Source organism: Onychomys torridus, chromosome 7 (assembly GCF_903995425.1).
Source record: "Onychomys torridus chromosome 7, mOncTor1.1, whole genome shotgun sequence".
NCBI classification, from domain to species: domain Eukaryota; kingdom Metazoa; phylum Chordata; class Mammalia; order Rodentia; family Cricetidae; genus Onychomys; species Onychomys torridus.
Window position 1 is genome coordinate 64284075 of NC_050449.1, and position 25557 is coordinate 64309631.

At 41.7% G+C, this 25557-nt stretch overlaps 1 protein-coding gene across 1 annotated transcript in view; it reads left to right on the forward strand.

The window, feature by feature from the left end:
• Nucleotides 1-9122: 9122 nt before the first annotated feature.
• Adam10 (ADAM metallopeptidase domain 10) overlaps nucleotides 9123-25557 on the forward strand; it is a 109215-nt gene continuing 92780 nt past the window's right edge. The window contains exon 1 of the mRNA XM_036192563.1: nucleotides 9123-9395. Coding sequence (XP_036048456.1) covers nucleotides 9341-9395 — 55 coding nt within the window. The 5' untranslated portion in view covers nucleotides 9123-9340. The remainder of the gene's footprint in view (nucleotides 9396-25557) is intronic.

Genomic DNA, 25557 nt, shown 5'->3' on the forward strand with positions numbered 1-25557 from the left:
ACAATTCTCAACCCAGAAATAAATACATAATAATAAATAAACAGGGCTGGCAAGATAGCCCAGTCATTAAAGTGCTTGCCACAGAAGCATGGGGATCTGAGTTCAGTCTCTCAGAACTGCTGTAAAATAGCTGGGTACAGTAGCTTTGGGAAGGCAGAGACAGAAGGATCCCTAGAATCCATCTAGCCGAATCAGCAAGCTCCAGGTTCAGTGAGAGGCCCTATCTCAATAAATAAGGTGGAGGGTTGGAGAGATGGCCCAGAGATTAAGAGTGTTTGCTGCTCTTCCAGAGGATCTAAGTTTGGTTTTCAGAACCTATATTAGGTGAGTGCCTTGATGTCTACCTGTGGGATCCCCAGGTAACCTCTACTTCGGCGTGGTAAGTTGGATAGCTGGGTAGTTGAATAGTAAAATCACTTACTGCATTTCTTTGGCACAAGTGACATTCACTAAGCCACTTCCAATTATGATTCAGCTTCTCAAGTGTTGATACTAAAGATGATTTCATTGGCTTGGTAACATGAAAATCTACCCGAAGATGCTTTTAATAGTTTATTTGAGACAGAGTCTCAATACGTAGCTCTGGCTGACTGAGAACTGGTGGTGATCCTCCTGACTCTGCTTCCTCAGTGCTGGGATAACAGGTACACAATGTGACGTGCCTGAAACATTTAAAGACACTTCTCTTAAGAGTTTAGCTCTCATTTGTTCATCCTTGTTAGTTGGTAAATTCAGTCAGCACTGAGAAATGGGGATGGCAAGATAGATTAGTGAGTAAAGGCATTTGGCACCGAGCCTGATGAGCTGAGGTCAGTCTCCAGAGTCAGGGTGGAAAGGAGGAACTTAAGAGCTGTCCCTTGATTGCCATTCATTTGCTGTGGCACATCTTTGCTTACACACATACACATAAAATAAATAAATAAAAAAATTTGTTTAAAGTCAAGTTTGTGGACCACCAGAGCTAAAAAGTGGGGCTGAGGGTATGACTCAGTAGTATGGAACATGTGTTTGTCATGCATGAGGCTTTGGTTATAATTCCTCAGCCTAAAACAACAAGCAGAAAACAAACAAGCAAGCAAGCAAGCAAACAAACAAACAAAACCCCGAAGCAGTAGGTTTTGGACCATAGCAATGACAATACATCTTTATTTACCACGTAATTCTGGAGACTAGTCTACAAGATTCCGAGTTCAGGTTGGCTTACCTAGGGTAACTGGGTGATGAGAAAGGACAGGGTACAGGTGAAGCACACATGAGTCATGGAAGAGGATAGAAAGCTAAATGTTTTTCCAGTTTTAACTGTGTCACAGATTCTCTTTTCTTCCTTTTTGTGGTGGCTAAGTGCATACAAATGTAACTGATAGTGAAAGTGTGAAATCCAAAGCCAAGCTCCCCGGTTTCAGACTGTCTAGTGGTATAGAAGTTCATTAAGATGTGTAGGCTTCTGGGTAAGTGCTTGAGTGCCTACGTTAATCTAGTTGTAAGAATTTTTTTTTTTTTTTTTTTTTTTTTTTTTTTTTTTTTTTTAGTTTGCAAGTTCTACACACATACATTAAGGTTAGAAGCCCCATGTATTCATTACTCTCTTTTCTCATTGCTGTGACCAATTCTTGATGAGGAGAAGTAAGTTAGGGAAACAAAGGTTTATTTTTGTTCCTGGTGTGAGAGGTACAGTCCACCACAGCAAGGAAGGCTCAGCAGCAGGAACAGGTGACTGGTTGTGTCCTCCATTGGGAAGCAGAGGGATGTAGCACGAATCTTAAAAGGTCTTATTGATCAAACAAACCTGGAGCCAGGTATTGGGGTGAATGCTGGAAGATCAGAGGAGCTGAACAAGCCACAGCTCCCTCACCTCGCCAATTCCTCAGCTGATCCTGTTTCCTCAGACTGGAAGCCTCTGAGTCCTCATCCAAATGGATCTCAGCTGAACTGCTGCTAAAAGCCTAAAAGCTTAACAGGACTCTAATTCCTGATCCTCACCTTTCTGCTTTCTGCCATCACTTCCTGGGATTAAAGGCGTGAGTCACCATGCCTGGCTGTTTCCAGTGTGGCTTTGAACTCACAGAGATCCAGATGGATCTCTGCCTTCAGCATGCTAGGATTAAAGGTGTGTGTGCCACCATTTTCTGGCCTCTATGTCTATCTAGCAGCTGTTCTGTTCTCTGACCTTAGATAAGTTTATTAAGATGCACAATATACTGGGGAACACAATATCACCACAGAGGGAGATAGATGAGTGCTCATGCTCATGGGCCTTCCTCCTTCCCCACTTTTTATCAGTCTGGACCCCAGCCTGTGGGATGGTGCTGTCCACATTTGGAGTAGATCCTCCTTCCTCAGTTAAACCTTTCTGGGAACATTCTCACAGACGCACCAAGACATGTATCTCCTAGGTGATTCCAAATCAAGTCAGGTCGACCATGAAAATTAACTACCACACCTGGTGGTCTCAGTTTCCCCATTTGCAAAATGGATTACAGTATATCTATGTCACAGCATTGTTACAAAGAATAAACAAGATTGTGTGTATAAAAGTGTCCATTAACATATCACGACTATTATTTGATAATCTGGGAATACTCATAGTAGGAACAGAATAAACATTCATTGGACTTCAGAACAACAGTGATCATTACCACTTTGTAAGGTTTCCTGGTCCTTTGCTTCTGCCTTAGTGCCTCTGGATGTCAGCTGTCAAGGTAATAAAAGGAGAGTTTCCAGGAAGTAACACATGTTAATTGTGGAAGAAGGCTAAAAATAAAAGGTGTTTTGGACTAAAATGTGATTGAGATTACTGGAGCCAGAGAAGAGCAAGTAAAATCAAGGACTATTCAGAAGTTAGTCTAGTTTCTAAAACAAAGGTTGCATAGAAAATTTACTAGTGGGAATAAAGAGCTCTGGAATGACCTAAGACAAGCCCAGTCCAAAGAGGGCAGTCTCTACTCAGTTCCTGACAAGGAACGTGGACGAATCTAGGTCTGCAGAGAATCATGGCTGTACCTTGAAAGCTCCTAATAGTTGGATTCAAATGAATAATGAAGATTCAAAACTTCACTTTAAATCAAACTAAACATGTCTCTGAGTGAGACGGGCTTTCTGAGCAATCAGACTGTGCCCGGTACTGAAGAGGCTAGGTTAAAGCTGTACAAGGTGAAAGGAAATGGGGCAGAGCGGGTTGGCAGAAAATTCTGAAGAGGTTTTTCAAGTTACCAAGACTAGACCAGTTTAACTGAATGGGGAGGAATAAGAGAAAAGAGAGAGGTCCACGGACAGATGAAATATGTCTGTGGAGGCTTTTTTTTTTTTTAATTTTTTTTTGAGACAGGGTTTCTCTGTGTAGCTTTGCGCCTTTCCTGGAACTCACTCGGTAGCCCAGGCTGGCCTCAAACTCACAGAGATCCGCCTGGCTCTGCCTCTCGAGTGCTGGGATTACAGGCGTGCGCCACCACCGCCCGGCTGTCTGTGGAGGCTTTTAAGTTTTGAGTAAGATACTAGAATTTTAAGGAAGAAAGATGTTATTTCTAATTTTTGAATAAAGTACTCAAATTTAGCCCATACTAGTATTGAAATTTAATATGTTTGCACATATCTTTACTACACTGTATGGCTCTTTCTAAAACTCCTATAATATGTGAATCACACTTGTCATTGAGAATTAGGAAGAGTGTGGTTTTAACTCAGTATTATAAATGCTTGGCTAGATGTGGGTTAATCCACAGAGAAAGGAGTGTGTGTGTGTGTGTGTGTGTGTGTGTGTGTGTGTATAAGAGAGAGAGAGAGAGAGAGAGAGAGAGAGAGAGAGAGAGAGAGAGAAATTGAGAACGTTTGATTAGTCTCGGGATCAAACCCAGAGCATTGCATATACCAGGTTAGTATAGTACCACTTAACCCAGGATAAGTATTTTAAATAAGCAAATACATTACAATTTGATAAGTCTACATTAGAGGTATGTAGATGACAGATACTAAATTCTTTATAGTAGAGAAGTTAACAAGGATCTTAGAAAGGGGGAGAAGCCTTAGCCATATGTCTTAGGCTTTCTACTGCTGTGAAAAAACACCATGACCACAAGCAACTTAGGGAGGAAAGGGTCTATTTCACCTCCTCTTCCACATCACTGTCTGTCATTGACTGAATTCAGGGTGAGAATCTGGAAGCAGGAGCTGACGCGGAGGAGGAACACTGCTCACCGGGTCGATTTTCTCATGACTTTCTTAGTCCATCCTCTTAAAAACAAAACAAAAAACCCAGGAACACCAAGCCCAGAGGTGTATGGCCACAGTTAGCTGGACCCTCCCACATCAATCATTAATCAAGAAATGTACCACAGGCTTGCCCATAGACCAATCCAGTGGGGACATTTTTCTCAATTGAGGTTCCCTCTTCCAAAATGACTCTAGCTTGTGTCAAGTTGACATAGAAACCAGCCAGGACACCATATTTCAATTCTATCCCTGTTCATTTGAAAGGAAATGGATGCTTGACCCCAACCACACCCCAAGCAATGGGAATTCAACCTCAGATCTCATGCATGCTAGACAAGCACTACCAACCCTGCCGTTCAGCTATATTCCCAGCCCAGACATTGATACTTTTAAATGTCAGTAATTGTATCACCATATTTTATTATTTTCTAGAAGTGTATTTTAATGCGTTTCTTTTTGAATCGTTCTTTTACATGAAAACTAAAATCCTAACGTTCCCCCCCCCCAAGTGTATTAAGAAGTGCATCACTGAGGGGACCTTCTGAGCCTCATTCTGTAGAATATATGGACTGAGTGGAAGTAGACTCCTGGAGGCTAGAACATATGCAAAGGTGTTGAAGTGGGAAGTGGTGTGTTTGGGAAACTAACTGCTGTTGAATGGTGGCACCTTGTACTGATTAAAGCGAGCATGTTCTCCAGACCAGTCTAACTTCGTTGGTTGGCCCGGCTGCTCATGAGCTTCTGACTTCGGATGGATTATTTAAGTGATGTAAACTTCCATTTCCTTACTAATGTCAGCTCCCGTTACTCTGATTTTGCCCTTGTTACTTGTATTTTATTAACCCCCTCCACCCTTGCTGCTAAATTAGACTTGGGATCTTGTGCATGCCAGACAAATCTTCCCCACTGAGCTGCATTTCCAGGGAAGAAAAGGAATGGGTTGGGATTGCAGCTTAGTGATAGAACTGTACACACCAGGCCCTGGGTTCAATTCCCAGGTTTGGGGGAAAAAAATTGATGATGTGGCTGTATAACACCAGGAAAAATCTAGTGAGCAAACATTACACTTGTAATTATAACAGAATCATCTAGAATTTTATAATGCTTACTATGTGCTATGTATTTGTCTTGGTGCTTTACACCTATTAACTTATTGAACTCTGGTGGCAATCTTGCGTGGTAAGCAGTACTATTCTCCCCACTGTGAAGATTAGGAAACTGAGACCCAGATGCCTTCAAAAAGATTTCATTCTTTTATTATTTTATGTGTCTGGGTGTATTTTTACTTGCATGCAGGTCCATGTACATGCATTCCTGATGCCCTCAGAGGCCAGAAGATGGGGCTGGATCCCCTGTTATTAGAGTTACAGACTGTTTTAAGCCACCACGTGGGTGCTGGGAATCGAATTCAGATCCTCTGAAAGAACAGCCAGTGCTCTCAACTGCTGAGCCATTGCTCCAGCCTCCCTGATTCCTTTTACCTTAGCCAAGAGCACATGCTTAGGAAAATGGTGCAACTAAGCTATAGATAGGGCTGGGGCTTGGGACGGAGGTCCAGGAGAACAGGCTGACTACATGCTAAGAACCGGAGTAGAATTCAGAAGAAGGCAGACCCAGGCTTTGTTTGTATGGAGTTTGCAGCCTAGCCCCAGTCACACGAGGGTCCTAAGAAGTAATCAAGGGAGTGAGTGATTAGAAAAGAAAACCAAAAGGTCAAGTCGGGAGGAGCAATGTTATTGAAGGGGTAGAGCGGAGAGAGGCCTGGGGAAGACAAAGGTGGAAGCACAGCTCAAAGCCGGGAGGGAACAACGTCTTCTGGAACATTGTAAGAGGGAGCTTTCCTTTAAAGTGTCAGATAGCTAAGAGGTCTGATAAGATAAGGAATGAAGATGTCTGCTGCCATCAACAACAGACCGATGCTTGATGGCTCTAGGAATGATGAGGTGGCGTCAGATTGCTAGGAATTAAAGCGAGGTGTGAGAGCAGGGGGAACTGGAGAAGGAAGATGAGCTGTCCTGTACCTGGCCCAGCCAGAGAAAGTAATTGTCTCAAGCAGGGTCAGAGCAGAGAGGGGAAGTGCAAGAAAGATTCTAAGATGATCCCCCTCTTTTTTGTTGTTGTTGTCATTGTGAAAACATTTATTTTTGTTTTAGGTGTATGAGAGTCTTGCCTGCATGTCTGTACACCATGTGTCTGCCTGGTGCCCATGTAGACCAGAAGAGGGCGTCTGATGCCCTGGAACTGGAATTACAGACAGTTGTGAGCAGTCCCGTGGATGCTGGGAATGAAGCTCTGGTTCTCTGGAAGAGACAAGGAGACATCAGCAGGTGGTTTAGTAGGAGCTGAAAATTTAAAAGGAAATTGCTGGGCTGGGGATGTAGCTCAGGTATGGAGTGCTGGCTTAGTATGCATAAAGCCCTAGACTTGGTCCCTGGCTGCATGTGCATGTCGTTCTAGCTCTCAGGAGTTAGGGGCAAGGGAATCAGAAATGCAAGGCTATCCTCTGCTACATAGCCAATATTGGTCTTAAGTCTGTGCAGCAAGCATTTTTCTTTAATATCATTTGCCTGATATATCATATATGACCATTTGTTTACTAAGGAAATGTCTCATTGCTATAACGTAAGGATGGTTTTTATGGGCCAGACCTTAACAAAAAACAAAACAAACAAACATAAAACCTGTTACTGTTAGCATCAAAATTGTCTATTATTGATTAAGGAACAATGCTGCTACAATAATTCTTGGAGCAGGTTAGCTGCACAAACCTGATGGTCTGAGTCACTTGGAACCCAAATAAAGATGGAAGGAGAGAGCTGACTCCATAAAGTTGTTCTCTGACCTCCACATACTTATTCTGGGCCATGTCCCACCCAATCTCTCCCCACTCTGTCTCTTCCCCCATACCCCTGGTTAAAAATAAAGGAATCACTGCTTTCCACTAGATATTTGTTTGAGAAAGGAAAGTAGTATTTATGTATTTTATCTAACATATAACAATTATTATCTGCTAGGTACTTATAATTGCTTTACAATGTTAACTAATCTGAATTTAATCCATCGAAAATAGTTACAAAAGGCAATTTTCATTTTACAAGGGAAATGTTGAGGTTACAAAGGGTTTTGAATAAATTGGCCAAAGTCAATGAGCTTATAAATGACAGGGGTGGGAGAGTCAAACTCAAGTAGGTCTGAGATGGATGGTATAGATGCAGACCTTATCCCATTACATTTTTCACTGTCCTCTTCACTTGCAAAATGTCAGTAATGGAATTAAGACGTCAAGCAAAGTAATGGTCCAAAACTGTAACATGAAATTGTCATTATTATGACATGGGAGTGTAGTGGTATCAGGTTTTACAAAGAAAAGAAACAGCATCTTAGATGTAATGTTCGGTGATTATTTTGAATTTAAAAAGAAAATGCTCTTTGCCTATGATTACTGGAATTGATTATAAACAGTATTGTCTAACACCAAATTTGTCACAAAGATGGATTAATAACTTGGAAACTCAAACTTGTGACAGCTTTTCTGTAATGGAGAAGTAGCAAGTACATGTGGTAAGCAACATGTCTCAAGGTAACTTTCCTAAGAGCAGATCCTTTAAGAAAGGAAAAAGAAATAATAGCATTCAATCATTCTGTGTTAATTTCATATACCTCAGTAGAAATGAACGGGTGGGATGATCATGATGATGTGGGAATTTAGTAATGTGAAACAAAACAATAATTCATTTCTCAAAACAACTAAAGAAAATACGAATACTCTTTAAAGATGGTGAGATGGTGTCTGTCTATAATCCCAGCGATGGAAGATGGGAGGCAGGAGGATCAGAAGGTCAAGTTTATCCTTGTCTGAATAATGTGTCAGGAGATTGCCTGGGATAGATAGATGGGGATGGGAGATGGGGGATGGATAAGTATATTTGCCTTTGCTTTTGTTTTATTTAGAGGACCACATTGGACTTAATGATGTAGGTTGTAGGAAATATATAGGGCAGAAGTAAAAGAATTTCCATTTACTCTTATTACCGATAATATAAACTCTTACATTCTAAGCAGAATACCGAATAGATGAAGAATAATTAGTGTCATCAAGAAGTTGTAGTTCTTGAAACATGAGTGTAAGAATCAAGGTGAGTTACTGAGAAACCAAATACCAGCTTTGTAGAAGTTGGCTTGAAGGCGGTATGACGGGACAGACTAACAAAGGGGCATTTTCTGAGCTGGAGATTAATGATCGCAGGCTTTTTATCTATCTATCTATGTATCTATCTATTTTTTTTTTTTTTTTTACCATGGCTAAGGCCTAGTAGGTGACATAATTTTGTTAGGGGTTCAGGAAAAACTACCCCTTAGGGCATCTCTTCTTTCCGTTGGGTCTTTCCTAGTTAAGTCCCCAACACTGCTATCTATCGCGGCTAAAATCGGAGCTTGCTGGGACTGCTTTTGTTTACTTGGCAGCTGCAGAACTTCAAGAGAGGGCGATAAAGGAGCAAGGAAAACCTCTCGTTTTCTGGAGGCGAAGAGGCGGAAAGTCGTTCCTCTAGAGAGCTCCTGGCTAGGGTGGGAGCCCCAGGGACAGTTCAGAACAGCTGGAAGAACCGGGCAGCACTTTCACAAGGAAAAGAGCGCTCCCGCCCGGGGCGGTGGGCGGGGCCAGGGGGACGCCCCGCCCTACAAGGCCAATCCCAGCTCTCCGTCAGCGGACAGGAAGTAGCGGCGGGGCCTAGCGGCCGGGGCGCCCGTCTCGGCACGCATGCGCACCATCCCGGGGCGCCTGGGGGAGCAGGGCGGGGCGGGAGGCAGGGGCGCGGCCTCGCGAGCGCATTGGGTGCCGGCGCGTCACGTGGCGAGGAAGGAGGCGGAGGGCCGCGGCTCAGGGAAGGGGCCGAGACCAGGCGGAGAGCGAGGGCAGGGGAGCGGGGAAGGGAGGAAGGAAGAGGCCGAGGGGGAGGGAGGGCCCTGTTTTGGCGGAGCGGGGCGCGCGGCTGGGCCCCTGAAGTGGAGCGAGAGGGAGGTGCTTCGCCGGTGCAGCTGCCGGGGAAGGCTCGTCGGGACCCAGCGCCGGTCGCGGCTCCCTCAGGATCGATGCGCCGCGGTTAACCCGTTGAGGAGGCGGCGGCCGCGGAAGATGGTGTTGCCGACAGTGTTAATTCTTCTCCTCTCCTGGGCGGCGGGGCTGGGAGGTGAGACACGACCCCGGGCGGCGGCGGAGCGGCGGCCCGGTCGAGCGCAGCGTCGCGGAGCCGGGCCGCGCGTTGTCAGGTCTCCTCAGCCTCTGTCAGCTCTCTCAGCTCGCCTCAGCCGACCCCGAGCCGCGGTCCCCGTGCGCTATTGTCCCCCGCGCGCCCCGACCGCGCTCCCGCCGCCGGCGGCCCGGGCAGGCTGCGGAGAGCCCCGGGCCAGGCCTTCCCCGCCCCCACAGCCCGGCGGCCCTAGCAGCCCCGCTGGTCGCGCCGCTTTCCCGGGAGCCGCGGAGCCCAGGCCGGCCGCCCTCGCGCACTGCTCAGCCACCTCAGCCCTGCCCGGGTCCGAGCCCTCGGACCGCGCAGACTCGCAGCAACTTGCGAGGTTGGCAGCGCGGCGCGTGCATTGTTCTGCGAGCGAGCGAGCGCGGCGATCCGGAGCCGATCCCGGCCGGGTGTCGGGCGTCGGTGTGCGTGTCCCCCTCGGGCGCCTTCCCTTCCCCATTGCGCTCGGTTCGGAGTGTTTGCAGTCAGCGCGCCGGAGTGTGTGTGTGTGTGTGTGCGCGCGTGTGTGTCTCCTCTGTCGCCCTGGGGAAAGGCTTTAGTTGACTTAAGAGGACGTTGTAGGATGCTCTTCGATCCATCCCTCTGAGTTGAGTCCCTTAGAGAAGCAAGACCTACCCTTCCCGGGCGACCCAACTTGCAGAGTTTGCTTAAAACTCAGGTGGAGCAGACGTACCGCGGAGTCAGAGGATTGTCAAAACTGTGCTCCCTCCCCCAGCAAATTAGAGCTCACAGTTGCTTAACGTCGGCAGTCAGTCTCTTGGTGCTTCGAGTTTGAGGGACTTCTCATTCCCAGTGTTTCCTAGGACAGGCATTCTTACCTTGTTCTCATGAGAAAGTGCTGTACTTTAGGTAAGCTGACTTGCCGCCCAAGGATCCTGATCGAGCTTTGCTTGAAAGTGTTGAATTGAAAACAAAACAAAAACCAAAACACGCAGGAGTGCTTTGGCTGGCTGGCTGCAGGCTAGTTTGATAATTTAGGGAATCTCCTAGTGTTTTCTGTGGTGTATGGTTCGTGTTCTTCCCTTTGTCCCACTGACTCACAACCGCAGGGCCTGCTTCTGTCCTTTCTGCTCACTCTGAAGTTGGTTTTGTGTGCTCAGACTTCTGTTGTCGTTTGTACTATTCATTTATTAGGTACACATTTTACATGACAGCCACTGGTAGATGCTTTTTTTCTTTCTCTTCTCCTCTTCTCCTTTTTCTTTTCTTCCTCTTTTTTTTCTTTTCTTTTTTTTTTTTTTAAAGAACCAAGTTACAGGCTGTCTGTAAAGAACCTCTTTAACATTTGTATTTCTTGTTGAAACATCGTTTGCAACCCTGGCTGGTATTTTCACTTTTTGTGATTATGGTCAGGAATTAGACACTGTTCTCTATGAGGTAATAAGAAGTAACACAAACACCAGACACTTTGATAAGTAGTATATAAAATGCCTTTTATTAAGGAAAACTAAAACCAATGTAGTCTGATGTTTGGGGGGGGGTAAATAAACAGCATGATCATTGTGGGTGAAGACTTTTATTCAGAACTCTGGAGTGTCTTACTGCACTAAGTAATGGTTCAAAGGCCAATTTTCATTGTGCTTCTGCTATAAACTTAAAAAATAAAAGCACCAAAGCTTCACTGAAGTATTGATATCAAGATTGTAATGTGGGTAGCAAGGCTTTGGGTTCAGACCTCCCACTTTAAGGCAAAAACAAAACAAAACAAAACAAAACCCTCCTCCTGTATTTATTTGTAATTTATTGTACTCTATGTTGTTTTTGTCTAATCTGAGCCAAGTATTGCTATGTTTGTGTGTTTTTGTGATGCTTAGTAGGCTGGTGTGCATTCAGGCCGAGTAGATGTTGGCTTTAGTGCAGGGGAAGTTGAATGTTTGTAAGGTTAGGGTAGGCTGTAGACGTACAGAGAGCGTTAATGTGTGAACGTTTAAGTGCAACTGAACTCTGTTGGTTGCCTTCATCTTGCCTGTTGTTAGTCACTGCAGTGTGTGAAGTTTTTCACAGGGATGGAAAGCTGGAAGGAGGCAATAAAATGTTTAAAACATAAACTTTTCTAGTTTCCCTTCTGTATTAGCTGTTGTCCTGCCCTAAGTTTTATTTGTAGAAAGATACCGTGGCACTTTAGTTTATGAAATGTCTGTATGGAAGTACTAAAACATACATACAAAAATGCTTCTAAAAGTTATTTGTGTCCTAGCAAAATGATTCAGTAGGTGAGAGCCCTTGCTTTGAAAGCCTGACTACCTGAGTTCTAGCCCCTCTGCTTTGGTTGAAGGAGAGAACCAACTCCCTGAAGATTGCCCTCTGACCTCCACATGCATGCCATGCTTCCTCATGCCCACACTCACACATGTACACCACACACAACAATAATAAGTAAAATATTAATGTCATTTGGAGATAGGTTAGGAATTCACTGGCACTATTCTGATTAACCAAAGAATTTTTCTGTATTTGTAATTTTTTTTTTAAAGATGCAGACAGATTATGTTGCTGCACTGTAACTCCTAGGCCCAAGTGATACTCCTGCCTTCGTAGTAGCTAGGACTACAGGTGCAAGCCTTTATACACAGCTGATTGTTACTTGTAAGCATACAAATATGGAAAAGTTAAGGTCTTTACCTTCTTTTGAAAAATTATTTTGTGGGTAATGATGATGCACACCTTTAATCCCAGTACTTGGGAGGCAGAGGCAGGCAGATCTATCCTTCACTCCCCCTAAAAATAATACCTTCGAATTTCACAATGAAACCTAACCAAAAGGTTATATGACCAGAACTATATATAATACTAAAAAGCATAATCAATTACAATAACTTCACATGAATAATGAACATGAACATGCCATTTCAATAGTTTCTGGAAAAAAAATAGTTTCTGAATTCAAGGCTATCCTGGTCTACAGAGTGAGTTCCAGGACAGCCAGGGTTACATAGAGAATCAAACAAAAAAAAATTATTTTGTGTACTTGAGAACTCAGAAGGTATTAGTTATAGCAACAAATTAATCCTGTCATGTTTGGCTTGATGAAGTCATCCATGTAATAAACTTTGGGGTGTGTGTGTGTGTGTGTGTGTGTGTGTGTGTGTGTATGTGTGTGTGTGTTAATTTAAAAATGTGGTGTAAATGCTTTGCTTTGTATGATACATGCTCTACAGAAACAAACTTTCTGGACGCTTAGTCCAAAGAATTTAAAGTATCAATGCTTAAGCTTGAACTGTTTTTTTCCAACTTCTGCGAGCAAGTAGGAGTATAGAAAGATAGGGTCTTTTTGTCTTTGCCTCTAAGGAACTTTGACTTTTTATCTTTTTAACTAGAGTTTGAGAGTCCAGCACACTCTGTCACCTACACAAGGCCAATTTCTAGTCATTCCCGACATTAGCAGTGTCTCTTGTGTCTGTGTGCAGGACCTCTGTTGGCAGAGTTGAAGGGAATGGGCATGGTAGGCATTCCTTTGTTTCTGGTGTGCTTTTAATAACTTGCTCCAGACCTGTGTATTGTTGGATCTCTTTTCCTAAGGACTTTAACCTAAAGGGTTGGATTGGGGAGAGCAAAGGACATTTCTCTGATGTTCATCATGCACCTAATGCTGTTTAGGAGTTCTCCTTTAAACATTTATGAAAGCTAAACAAATGTAGGCTTAATTTTTTAGTGTCTGCTAAGTGGTGAAATATTCAAACACAACTTAGAGGGCTTTTGTTTTAGGTACTGGGAATTGGATCTAGGGCCTCCCAAATGCTGGGCAACTGAATTACATACTCAGTCTCCCCTAACTCCCCTGCCCCCCATCACTTTTTTGTTTTAGACAGGGTCTCACTAAGTCCTAGGCTTGCCTTGAGCTTGGAATCCTTTTGAGTAGGTGGGATTAGGTCTGTACCACCAGGCCTGACTTACCTCAACTGAGAAATCCCAAAGGCTAAAGTTTTAACCCACTGCTGTATGTACCTCCACACCTGCCTTTTGTTTTGATTTTTCTTCTCCTTCTTGAAACAGGGTCTCACTGTGTGGCCCACACTGTTCTCAAATTTATAGTCTCCTGCTTCAGTTTACTCAGTGTTGGGATGACAGGTGAATTCCACTATACCAGACTATATAAAAACTTTCTTTCTTTGGGGTGGTGGTGGCACATGTCTTTAATCCCAGCACTTAATGAGGTGGAGGCAGGTGGATCTCTGTGAGTTCAAAGCCAGCCTGGTTTACATAGTGAGTTCTAGGACAGCCAGAGCTACATAACAAAATCCTGTCTCAAAAAAACCAAAAGGACACAAACACCCCCACCCCTCCCAAACTTTCTTTTCTGCTTTTTAAATTTTAATTGAAATAAACTTTCTTTTTAAAAATATTTATTTTATATGTGTGGGTGTTTTGCCTGCATGTATGCTTATATACCACATGTGTGCTTGGTGCCTGCCAAGGCCAGAAGAGGGTGTTAGATTCCTCTAGAACTGAAATTACAAACAGTGTGAGCCATCATGCTGATGCTGGGAATTAAACTTGAGTTCTCTGAAAGACCAGCCAGTACTCTGAACCATTAAGCCATCTCTTCAACCCCTAGATAATAGCTTTCTAGAATGCACTACATGTTTACTGTCTAAAACAGACTGAATTCAGTCTTTTCTTAAATGAGAAAAATGATTGAGAAGGGGGCTTTCTTGTAGCTTTTTTTTCCCCCAGAAACTATTGAAATGGCATGTTCATGTTCATTATTCATTTGAAGTTATTGTAATTGACTATGCTTTTTAGTATTATATATAGTTTTGGTCATATAACCTTTTGGTTAGGTTTCATTGTGAAATCTGAGGGTATGATTTTTAGGGGGAGTGGAGGATAGATGTGCTCTTACTAATGAAGTCTATCCTGTCCTGAATCACCACATAGTCCAGGCTGGCCTGGAGCTCTTCATCCTCCTACCTCTGCCTCTCGAGTGTTGGGATTACAGGTGTGTGCCACCATGTCTTAGCCGGGCTATCATCTGAAATTAGCTTCTAACTTTTACCCCTATGAGAAAACTGAATAGATGTACTTAGCACTTGCATGCAAAGTGGAAGTTCTGACTTTTCTATGGGATAAAGTAGATGACCTTTGGTAGTTTTATCTTTTTTAATGTATGTTTGGTATTGTAGAGTTTAGCACTGAGGTTGCTTTGTTTCGTTTCTGAACAGTTGGGATATGGTACACATGTGTAAATTAAAGTGAGCGGGGCTAGAATGGGAAGAAAAACCATGAATAACCTGGAAGGCTTAGTAAATTCTGTGCCCATTCATTTAGTCAAAGATAGATCAATCATGTCCTGGGTCTGAATGGTGAGTACTGTAGCTTTAAACTAATTTACTAGATTGTTGATAGGAAACATGTACTTTAAAATGTTTATTATAATATTCCCTATAGTAATATAAACTGCAAATTGAGAAAATGTGTTTGCTCTGCTTAAAGGAAATTCAGTAAAAGCTGGATGGTAGAAGCTTCCATATTGTTTTATTTATTTACTGCTAGGGCTGTGCTAGAGTAGTTATTCTATTTGTATTCAAGTTGCATTTCTTCTTTCTTTTCTTTTTTACCCTTTTTTCTCAGTATTGAGGACTGAACAACTTTGCCCCTTCTAGGAAAACATTCTACTACTGAGCATTATATCCCCAACTCTTTTTAATATTTGACCTTTAAAAATGATTTATTTACTCTGTGTGTGAGTGTGTGTGTGTGTGTATGTGTACACACATGCACATACTTGTTTGCATGCACATGTCACAGCACACTTATGGGGTCAGAGGACAACATTTATAAGTTCTTACCTACTTTGTAGGTTCTGGGAATTGAGGTCAGGTTGTTAGGCTTTAGCTTCTGAGCCATTTCACTGGCCCTTTTTCATGATTAATTTGGAGACTAGGTCTCATTAAATTGATCAGGCTGGCCTTGGACTCAGTCTGGAGACCAAGCAAGCCTTGAATTTATAATCTTTCTCAATAGTGTGAGGAGCTAGGATTATAGTAGGCCCAGGTAAGGGTCCCCTGCCCCTACTCCTTTTTTTTCTCTTTGGTGTTAGAGACTGAACCCAGGTCATAATTGATGCTCTCTCACTGAGCTGCATCCAAAGCCCAGTCTTTTAATTATAATGTTTAGAAAAATTTTGCTAAAGTTGTTGTTGTTGTTGTTTTTAAAATAATTTATTTAACTTTTATTTTATGTGCATTGGTGTAAAGGTGTCAGATCCCCCAGAACTGGAGTTACAGACAGTTGTAAGCTGCCATGTGGGTGCTAGGAATTGAACCTTAGTCCTCTGGGCGAGCAGCCAGTGCTCTTAACCACTGAACCATCTCTCCAGTCCTATGAAGTTGGTGTTTTTTGTTTTCCTTTCTCCTTTTGTTGATACAGGTAGCACATAATCACTGTGTTGTCCAAGCTGGCTTAAAACTCCTGGATTCAGGTAATCATTTGACACTTAGCAGTGGGACTTATAGGTATATGCGATCATGTGGGGATATATTTTTTTCAGTGGTCTAACTTAAAATAAATCTGTGTGAATCCCAACAATATAGTATGCATGTACGGAAACTGTTGGGGAACAGAACAAAGGGTACTTATTGTCCATGTCAGCTGATGCCTTTCCATGAAAGGTCTACTAATTGGGGAGATAAATTGTGAAAATAGGAAACCCCGTGGACAGTAAAATACATGGTGGTTTCAAGTTGGAGTGCCAGGTTCAGAATTACTGAGGCAGACACTTCAAATAGTAGGAATTGATTTGTATTTGGTCTGCTGTTCATGTGACATGTTGGGTAGAGCCTCAAGGTTGTTTAAATTGTTATTGTTGTTTAAGGAAGAATTGATTTATTTAATACTTGATAATACTTCCACGAAACTCTAAAAGTTGGCTTGGGGGCCAGCAAGATGGTTCAGATGGATAAAGGTGCCTGCCTTCAAGTCTAAGAACTTGAGTCAGACCCCCAGAATCCACACAGGGAAAGAACTGACTCCTGCAAGTTGTACTCAGATTGTGCATGTACAAAGTTGGCTTGTTCTGGTGGTGGTAATGCTGACTAATCCAGATGTCAGTGTTTTTAAGAAGGTCATTTATTCATTTATTTATTTACAATATGTGCCTGTGATTATGTTGGTGTAAGCACCTTGCAGAGGCCAGAGAAGGACCCCACATGCCATCCTGTATTGTGCTCCTCCTTATTCCTTGGAACAGGGTCTCCCACTGAAGCAGAAGTTTACTTTTTTAGGCTGGCTGGTCAGAGAGCTCCTGGGGTTTGCCTGTGTGTACCCACTAATAGAGGAATTAAAGGTGTGAGTATCCACACCCAGATTTCTGTTTGTCTGCTGGAGAGTTAAACTCAGGTCCTCATGTTTTGACAAGTGTTCTCATTCACAGAGCTCTTTCCCCACCCCCACCCCCTTCCCCCAGTTGTCAGTTTTTATACTAGGGATAAGGAAGCCATGTCAATGAGAAGGGGAAGCTGCAGTAACTCCTATCAGTTGGATTCCTATTCTCCAACAGTAAGATGGTCTTGAGTTAGTACTTGTGGGCATAATTCTGATCCAGGTAGGTTGAAGAAACACATATGAGGACAGCCTCAGATAATGGGATCTGCCTTTGCTACCAAAAGAATTCATCCTGAATCTACTGCGGTTTTTAATTAATGAGCAAGGTCTCCAGTAAGAACCAGGAATTGTTGGGTATCTGTAATTGGTAGGAGTTGTGAAGCTGCAGTTTGAATGAGATGAAAAGTAAAAAATACTAAATTTACTAGAGTGGATAAAATGCCAGGATGTAAAAATACAGTTCCAGTTATGTATTGTAGTTGCAAGTGAAGTGAAATTTAATGAAGCTGGAGAGACGTCACCTAGTTAGCTGGGGAAGTTTGTGAGGTAAAAGAGAATGATTTAGAAATTAGGTTTGAGAGACAGAAACAATTGTTTTTGATTTTGCTAATTTGACATATTGGAATTAATCTCTTTGGTTCCAGATTGCCTGGTACACTTGGTTATATACAAATTGTGAGCTTACCATTTCAAAGACTAGTTGGGGAAAACAGTCTGATCTTTGAGTTTTAAATGGCAGGAAGGCCCTTGCTAACTAGGCCATAATGACCTGGACTTGCATTATTCATATTCTGGGCCATTACTAGGAGGCAGAATACTATGGAATAAAGTTGGTATCCATGTTGAGTGATTGGGATGTGATACAATTAGGAGTAAGTTAGCTGCTTCATGAATTGTGTGGCCTAGTTTCAGGTTAGTTATTGTAAAATAAAGATTTAAAAAGTTTTGAGGGCTGGCAAGGTGGCTCAGCAGGTAAAGGTACTTGCCACTAAACCTGACAACCTGAGTTTGATCCTTGAGACTTACATGATAGAAGGAATGTACCAATTCCCATAAGTTGCCCTCTGACATTCTCATATATTGTCCCCCAACACATGCACACACGCACAGAAAGAGAGAGGGGGGGGGGGGAGAGGAGAAGTAGCACTGGTAGAACTTGGCAAATGTTTAATGTTAAGCTAACAAAATGAACTGAGGGCCTACTGTTGATTTGAGATCTTAGGAGCTTTTACATTGGAGAGTGGCTTTGTAAACCATTGAGGATTTTAGTCTTTGAAGTTGAAATTGTCTTGAGGGTTTGATTCTAGATAGAAGGTTGGGTTGAATATCAGTCTGGGACTAGATACTACTGTGCTTCTTCCTGGGACTGCTTAAAAGTTTGTACTACTCTTCAATTTTCTGTGGCTGGTGATTGGTGAAGAATGTTCTAGTGAGTTGGATGATAGGGTCTAATGAATTTGGGACAGAGGGCAGTGGTTAGCTTTGAAGATACACTAACACATTTTAAGAAGTGGTTTATTTTTATTTTATATGTGTAAGTGTTTTGTCTGCATGTACGTGTGTGCACCATGTGTGTGTCTGGTGCCTGTGAAGGCCAGAAGAGGACATCAAATCTCCTGTGACTAGAGTTATAGATGGTTGTGAGCCATCTGGTGGGTGCTGGCGACTGAACCCAGGTCTTCTGTAAGAGCATCTAGTACTCTTAATTGCTGATCCATTTTTGAACTGTCTCTAGCCTCCATTTTTGTTGTTCATTTAGAATTAGCCTCTAGAATTTTAGACGTCTTTGGTACTCTTGATTAAGGAGTAGTTTGATTAAAGCAAGTTTGGACTATGAACTTTCTACTTCAGAAACAAGTTGGGGAAAACAAGATTGTCGTATTGTTGTATACTATTGTTGTATACTATTGTGGAGCAAAAGTCTTTCCATGTCTTTGCTTACATTGATGCTGATAAGAGACACATAGTCATGCAGACACTTGAACTTTCGATTGAGTTTTTGGAATAGTAGAGTACATCAGCCTAGAAGACCATGTATAAAGAAATGTGATACTGCCAGGGGGAGGTGGTACATGCCTTTAATCCCAGCACTCGGGAGGCAAAAATAGACAGCTCTTTGAGAGTTTGAGACCAGCCTGGGTTACAGAGCAAGTTCCAGGACAGCCAGGGCTACACAGAAATCCTGTCTTGAAAACCAAAACCCAAACCAAGAAATGTATTTATACACAGTGGAGTTTGATTCAGCCATAAAGAATAACCAAATTTGCAGGAAAATGGATAGAACTAGAAATTGTTATATTAAATGAATAGCCAGACTCAAATACATGTTGAGTGTTTTCTGTCATATACAGAATATAGGTGAGAGAGAGAGAGAGAGAGAGAGAGAGAGAGAGAGAGTGTGTGTGTGTGTGTGTGTGTGTGTGTGTGTGTGTAAAACCTCATTGGGACTTGGGGTTTACTGAGTAGGCTGTCCAGCCAATGAATCTCAGGGATTTGCTTATCTCCGCCTCTCCAACACTTAGATTACAAGCATGTTCCACCACATCAGGCTTTTTACATGTATTTTGGGGTTCTCATGTTAGTGTGGCCAACACTTTATCAACTGAGTGATCTACCTGTTCCTGTGATTTTATTCTTAGTTTATATGTTTTAGGACCTAACACAAAGTGTAGCTGACATCAAGATTTATAATAAATGCTTGATTTAAACTGCAGAATTATGGCTGATGGCAGGTTATTAAAAAAAAGCCTGACAGGCTGTGTTCTGGAACCACAGTGAAAACAGGTAACCAACTCCCAAAAATTATCTTCTAATATCCACCATGGCACATTAATGTGCACCTGCATTCACACACACCCCCCATATATACACACACACACACATATCATACACACAATATTTGAGAAAGTTTAAAGAAACACAGAATTGTTAACAACGTTGCTTGCTGAATGGACTAGATTTTTGAGTGCATGTTACATAGCCGTTTTCATTAAGCAGGGTTGTAGTCTGGCGAAACAGCCTTTGAATTGTGTTATAGAAGTAGCTTCATTATATAAAGCTAAATGTCTTGATTTTTGTTAAAACTGAATATCCTTATAGTACATTAGAGAGTACCCCCTCCAATTAATACAGTATGTTATCAGAATTCCAAATGGACAGTAATAAATATTAGGTTTTTAAATCTGGAACAATTTGGTTACCAGCCTTGAAGGTAGATAGTTATTTGTGCTTATAAATTTTAACTTTATTTTGTCAAAATGTTTAATTTCCCTGGTGACCTATAAAATCTGATTTTACCCATACAGTAGTACATTTGTACTTAGTAATCCAAGAGTCTTTATCCTTCAAATATAAAGTAAGCTATAGAATAGTAATTCCCAGCCAGGTGTGACACGGGTGGAATTCCGGTGAGGCATGGAGGCGACATGGGTATAGGGTTAGAGTGAAATCCAAGACAGACGTATAGCAACAATGGGAATGGTGGCTGGAACTCCTTGTGTCTGTGTGGGAGAATAATGTCTGTAGGTTGAAAACTACAGTCTTGCAGGGCGGTGGTGGTGCACGCCTTTAATCCCAGCACTAGGAGGCAGAGGCAGGCGGATCTTTGTGAGTTCAAGGCCAGCCTGGGCTACCAAGTGAGTTCCAGGAAAGGCACAAAACTACACAGAGAAACCTTGTCTCGAAAAACAAAAAAAAAAAAAAAAAAAAAGAAAGAAAGAAAAACTACAGTCGTTATGTAGATTATCATTTGTACTGGTGGTATTTATTTGAAAGTATATGAAAAAATCAGATATAAGCATACAAATCTAATGATATACATGGTTCCATTTTGGAATTTTCAAACTTTATTTCTTAAGTGAATGGTAGAAATAGAATCATCAGTGGATTTTAATCATTCATGTTCTGTGCCCTGTGTGATTGATTTAGTTTGTAATTTGTGAAAGGGTTACTTAGTTTCACTTCTGATCCAGCAGGCTTTATTATTTTATTTATAAGAGTCTAGCTTATTTAAAAATGGATGTGTTGAAATATACTTTTTAATATAAATGTACTCACTCTATTATCTTGAACTTTCACTTGTAACTGTGAGGTGTAGATAGCTGATTCGAGATTATTTGACTGGTTTCTAGTGAAGAAATGGATACTGGTTTCAATTTGAAGTCATAATGTAGAAATGGTTTGTCTCTAAGTGCATTAAAATGCTTCGTTATATTGCTGAAATATAGAACATAGTTCCTAGAAGGCTACTTTTGTAATACAAGAGAACAGTTTTGTAAGTGCTGTGCAGTATTTCAGGATCAGAGTGAATATACATCAGCATAAAGAACATTGGTCAAGGGTGTTCCTTGAGGTACAGGTGATGGTTTGAAAAGAAAGAAAATCTGCTGTTATGTTGGGAAATGTTCTTGAAATCACATTGTTGACTTCAGTTGTCAACTTGACTGAATTTGGAATCAGCTGGGACACATAACTCTGGAGGTGTCCATAGAGGTTTAGCGAAAGGGGAAGAACTACCTTGAATGTGACTGGTGCCAGCGAATGGATTGGGGTCCTGGCCTCAGTGTAAAGGGAACACAACAAAACAAAACACCAGAAATGAGGTTGAGCACCAGAACTCCTCTCTGCTTCCAGACTATGGATGTCATGTGACCGACCAGCTGTGTCGACCTGCACCATATCCTCCTCTCCTTGGTGGACTAGACTGCCAGGCCACAACAGTGAGAAGTAACTTAAGAAATGTAGTATCAAATTTTGAAACTAATGTAAGTGAAAAGTGTTGGAAATAACTTGATTGCAGGTAGCTCTTTTGAGGCATTAGAGGTGTGCCAGTTTTAGTTTGTCCTTTATCTACCTTTTCATGTGTTGTAATTGAGTTTTCTATTAAGTTGGAAGATACTGCAGTGGCAGAAGAATCACAAGCCAGTTAGCTTTTTAGAGCTTTATTGGGGGTGCGGGGGGGGGGGGCGACGGGGGGGGGGGACGACGACGGACGACACAGTCGCAAGCTGATGACGTAATAAGGACAGATTCCTTTTTTCTTTTTTTTTTTTCTGTTTTCTTTTTCCCCCTTGAGATAGGGTTTCTCTGTGTAGCTTTGGAGCCTGTCCTGGAACTCACTTTGTAGCCCAGGCTGGCCTTGAACTCACAGAGATTTGCCTGCCTGTGCCGGACAGAATCCTTACATTTCTCTCTCCCCCCTCTCCCTTTATTCCTTCCTTCCCTCCCTTCCCTCTCCTTCCTTCCTTCTTTCCTTTTCTGTTTTTCGAGACAGACTTTCTCTGTGTAGCCTTGGCTGTCATGGATCTCACTCTGTAGACCATACTGGTCTCAAACTCAGAGATCACCCTGCTTCTGCCTCCCAAGTGCTGGGATTAAAGGCATATGCCACCAAAGCCTAGCTCCCATTCTTAAGCTTGTATAATCACTTTTTAAACAATTATAGATAGGAAAAAATGTTTATTAAGTAATGTTGCTATTGGTCCAAAAGTGATGCTGTTAACCCACCATCTCTAAGCTAGTAGCTAGGATTATAGATGTGCACTATCACTCTTGGTTTATTTAACTTGTTTTCATAATGTTTCACAGTGGTTTGATTGAACCCAGGACCTCCTCACACATGCTAGGCAAGTACTCCACTATTGAATTATATCTCCAAGCCCTAGCATACTCATTTTTCAAAGGTTGAGCACAAAGAGAATCTCTTGGCTGAGAGAGACTGTTTAAATGTGTTTTCCACAGTACACTTCTGTAATTGGGGTAGAGGGTGTTTTTAACATTCATTCATTTATTTGCGTGCATGCCATGGCAGATGTGTGGAGGTCAGAGGATTACTTATAGGGGAGATTGTTCTCTCCTTCTACCCTGTGTGGCTCAGTGGTTGATCTTAGTTCCTCAGGCGTGGTGGCAAGTGTCTTCTCACCATCCTTTGTGTATGTGTTAAATGTGGGAATGTTCAAAATTTCCACTGGGCCTGTAAAGTGTTAGGCACTGTGTGCATTTTATTGTATATTTTGTACAAGGTCAGATTTCTGAAATACACAACAAAGGTCAAGAAGGCAAACTGCTGCTGGAATGTGTAGGTGAAATAAAGTAGGAGAGAAAGATAACCTACCTGACAACCAGAGTGCAGAGTGAGTGATTTAATGTAGACACAGTGCTGCAGTGAAATAGCCCTGAAATTATTACATCATTTTGGCCTCCCCTGGTGAAGATGTTGATAAGAATGAGCCTGATCAAGATGTTAAACCATGGAGAGAAGTTAGTAATAGTTCAAGTGGAAAGATATATGGCACATGGAAAAACTTGGGTTGTCTAGAAACGTTCCTTCACTGGAAACTGTCACTTTCCACTGACCTCAGATAAGGAACATTTCGTTCAGCACTCTAGGTTAAATGTGTGTTATTTTTGCCATTGTCAGGAAACATTGCATGGGAACACCTTTAGTTGTAGTCTCTGTGTTTGGAGATAAAAGGAGTTGGGTTGGCAACTTTTTTCTTTTTATTTCTTTTTCAATGTTGGGCATCAACCCCCAGGCTCTGTGGATGTTTGACACATTTTCTGCCATTGAGCTATACTCCTGGCCATGGGTTGGGGTCTTCTGAGCTCTTCCTGCTAACTTCCCTGTTATTCATGCATCAGTAATGAAAAGAGATACTCTCTAGCTCTGGGCTTTTTGGTTTTACTCCTAGTCTTTAGGAGATTGTTCATTTTGTACAGATCTGCTTGTTATATTTAAGGAGTTTAAGGCAGGGGAAGATTTTCATTGTGGACTATAAATCCAGTGTTAAAATAGCAGCAAGCTTTTAGAAGACATACTTTCTTTGTTGGTATTTAGTAGTTACTTTCTCTGTAGCCCAGGCAAGCTTTGTACTTGTACTCCTGAGTAATTGATTTCAGTCACCAGTTCACTACTTGTGCCCTTTCTGATTCAGGTTAGAGTCATCTTTCTTCAGGTCCTGTCTATAGTGCCCACTCTTCTCCCTGCATCCATCCCACTCAGTCTCTTTTCAGCTTAGCACTGAGTGACCATCCAGTGCGTGGTCAGAACCAGCCAGTAACAGTTTGTGTACTTCACAGTGGCTAAAGTCAGGACTTTATTGTGTGAATTTTACCTCAATTAAAAATATCTCAATTGAATAAACAATAACACACCTATCAAGTAATTCACCATTGTAAGTAAAAGTCAAGTTTGTAAAAACCTGTATGGGTGCCTTTGCATCTCTTGTTCATTTCTGTTCTGGCTAAATTTGCTCCTGTATGAGGGCCTTTGTGCTTTCTGGTCCTTTGCATGAAACACATATTTCTGTATATGGTTCTATTATGAGCTCTCTGTTATTTTGGAAACTTAAAAAAAAAGAAGCAATAAAATCTTAATAGTTTTGAAGTATTTAGTTCAGTAGTGGTATGGACAGCCACATTATTGTGGTTTGTTCTCTGTTGAGTCTTTTTTATATGTTAATCATCCAGATTACCTTCTATAAAAATATCAGCTCCTTCCTTGGGCTTCTCTAGCCACCATTTTCCTGTACCTTTCTTTCATTAACAACTTTTATAGCTTTGTTTATTGTTCATCGTCTGAGAGTAAAGCTCCTCAAGACCAGTAGCTACTTATTGTGACTTTTTAATGTTTGTATTCTCAGCACCTAAAATAAAGCCTAGCGTACCCACTATTAAGTGTACCCAGTATGTATGTTGAATGAATAAATGAATCATGAAGTCAATAATTTCTTCATTTTACAAATTATGTAAGAATCCCCAAATTTCTGAGAGTGTGTATTGGGGAAAAAGCCTCCAGAGATTCACATTTGTCCTTTTTCTTTCATTGACCCCCTTAACATTTTAAGTGGTGCTCAGGATCAAACCTAAGACTTCAGGTGCTAGCTAAGCACTTTGCCACAGAGCTGTGCTTCAGCTATAATGTAATCAACTTTAAAATAGAACGGGATTGCCATTTTTGCTAGAGTATTCATTCATCTTGTTCATTAAGTACTTTTACATGCTCTTTTAATTAAAGAGGTAGTGTGAGTTAGAATTGTTTCTGTAAGAACTAAGTTGCTTTTTGAAAACAACTGTGTCTTGCCATCCCAAAGTATATTTTATTTTATGTATATAGGTGCTTTAGTGGCATGTCTGTTTGTGCACTTCTTGTGTGTCTCCTCATGGAGGCCAGAAAGTGTCAGACCACATGCAACTGGAGTTACAGACACTTGTGAGTTGCCATTGTAGGTGCTTGGAATTGAACCTGGATCTTCTGAAAGAGCAACTAGTGCTCTTTAACTGCTGAGCATCTCTCCAGTCCCTGGAAGCATTTTCAACCATATATTAGTTCACTGCAAAAAGTAACCTAAAAGCCTAACTCTTGTTCTTAGACTCATCTTCCTCCCTAGCCTTCTTTATGCTGGGATTATAGGTATCTGCACCATGTCCAGCAGTGGTTTTTAACAGTAACTTATTATATCCTTAGGTAGTTCTAGACACTTTATACACACATGCATTTAATCCATATGTCACTTTTAAGTATAGGTACTGGTATCTTATACCTTTTTCAAATGGGAAAACTGAGGAATAGTGAAATAGGTACTTCAAAAAGTTGTGAAAGCTGCATGGGTATTTTGCATGGAAATTTCCTGAAATATATTCATGGCAGCAGTAAGATAATCTTTCCCTTATCTTGCAAATAGATATAGAAGTGTGTTTTTTGTTTTTTGTTTTTTGCCAGAGCTGAAGATTGAACCCAGGGCCTTGTGCTTACTAGGCAAGTGCTCTACCACTG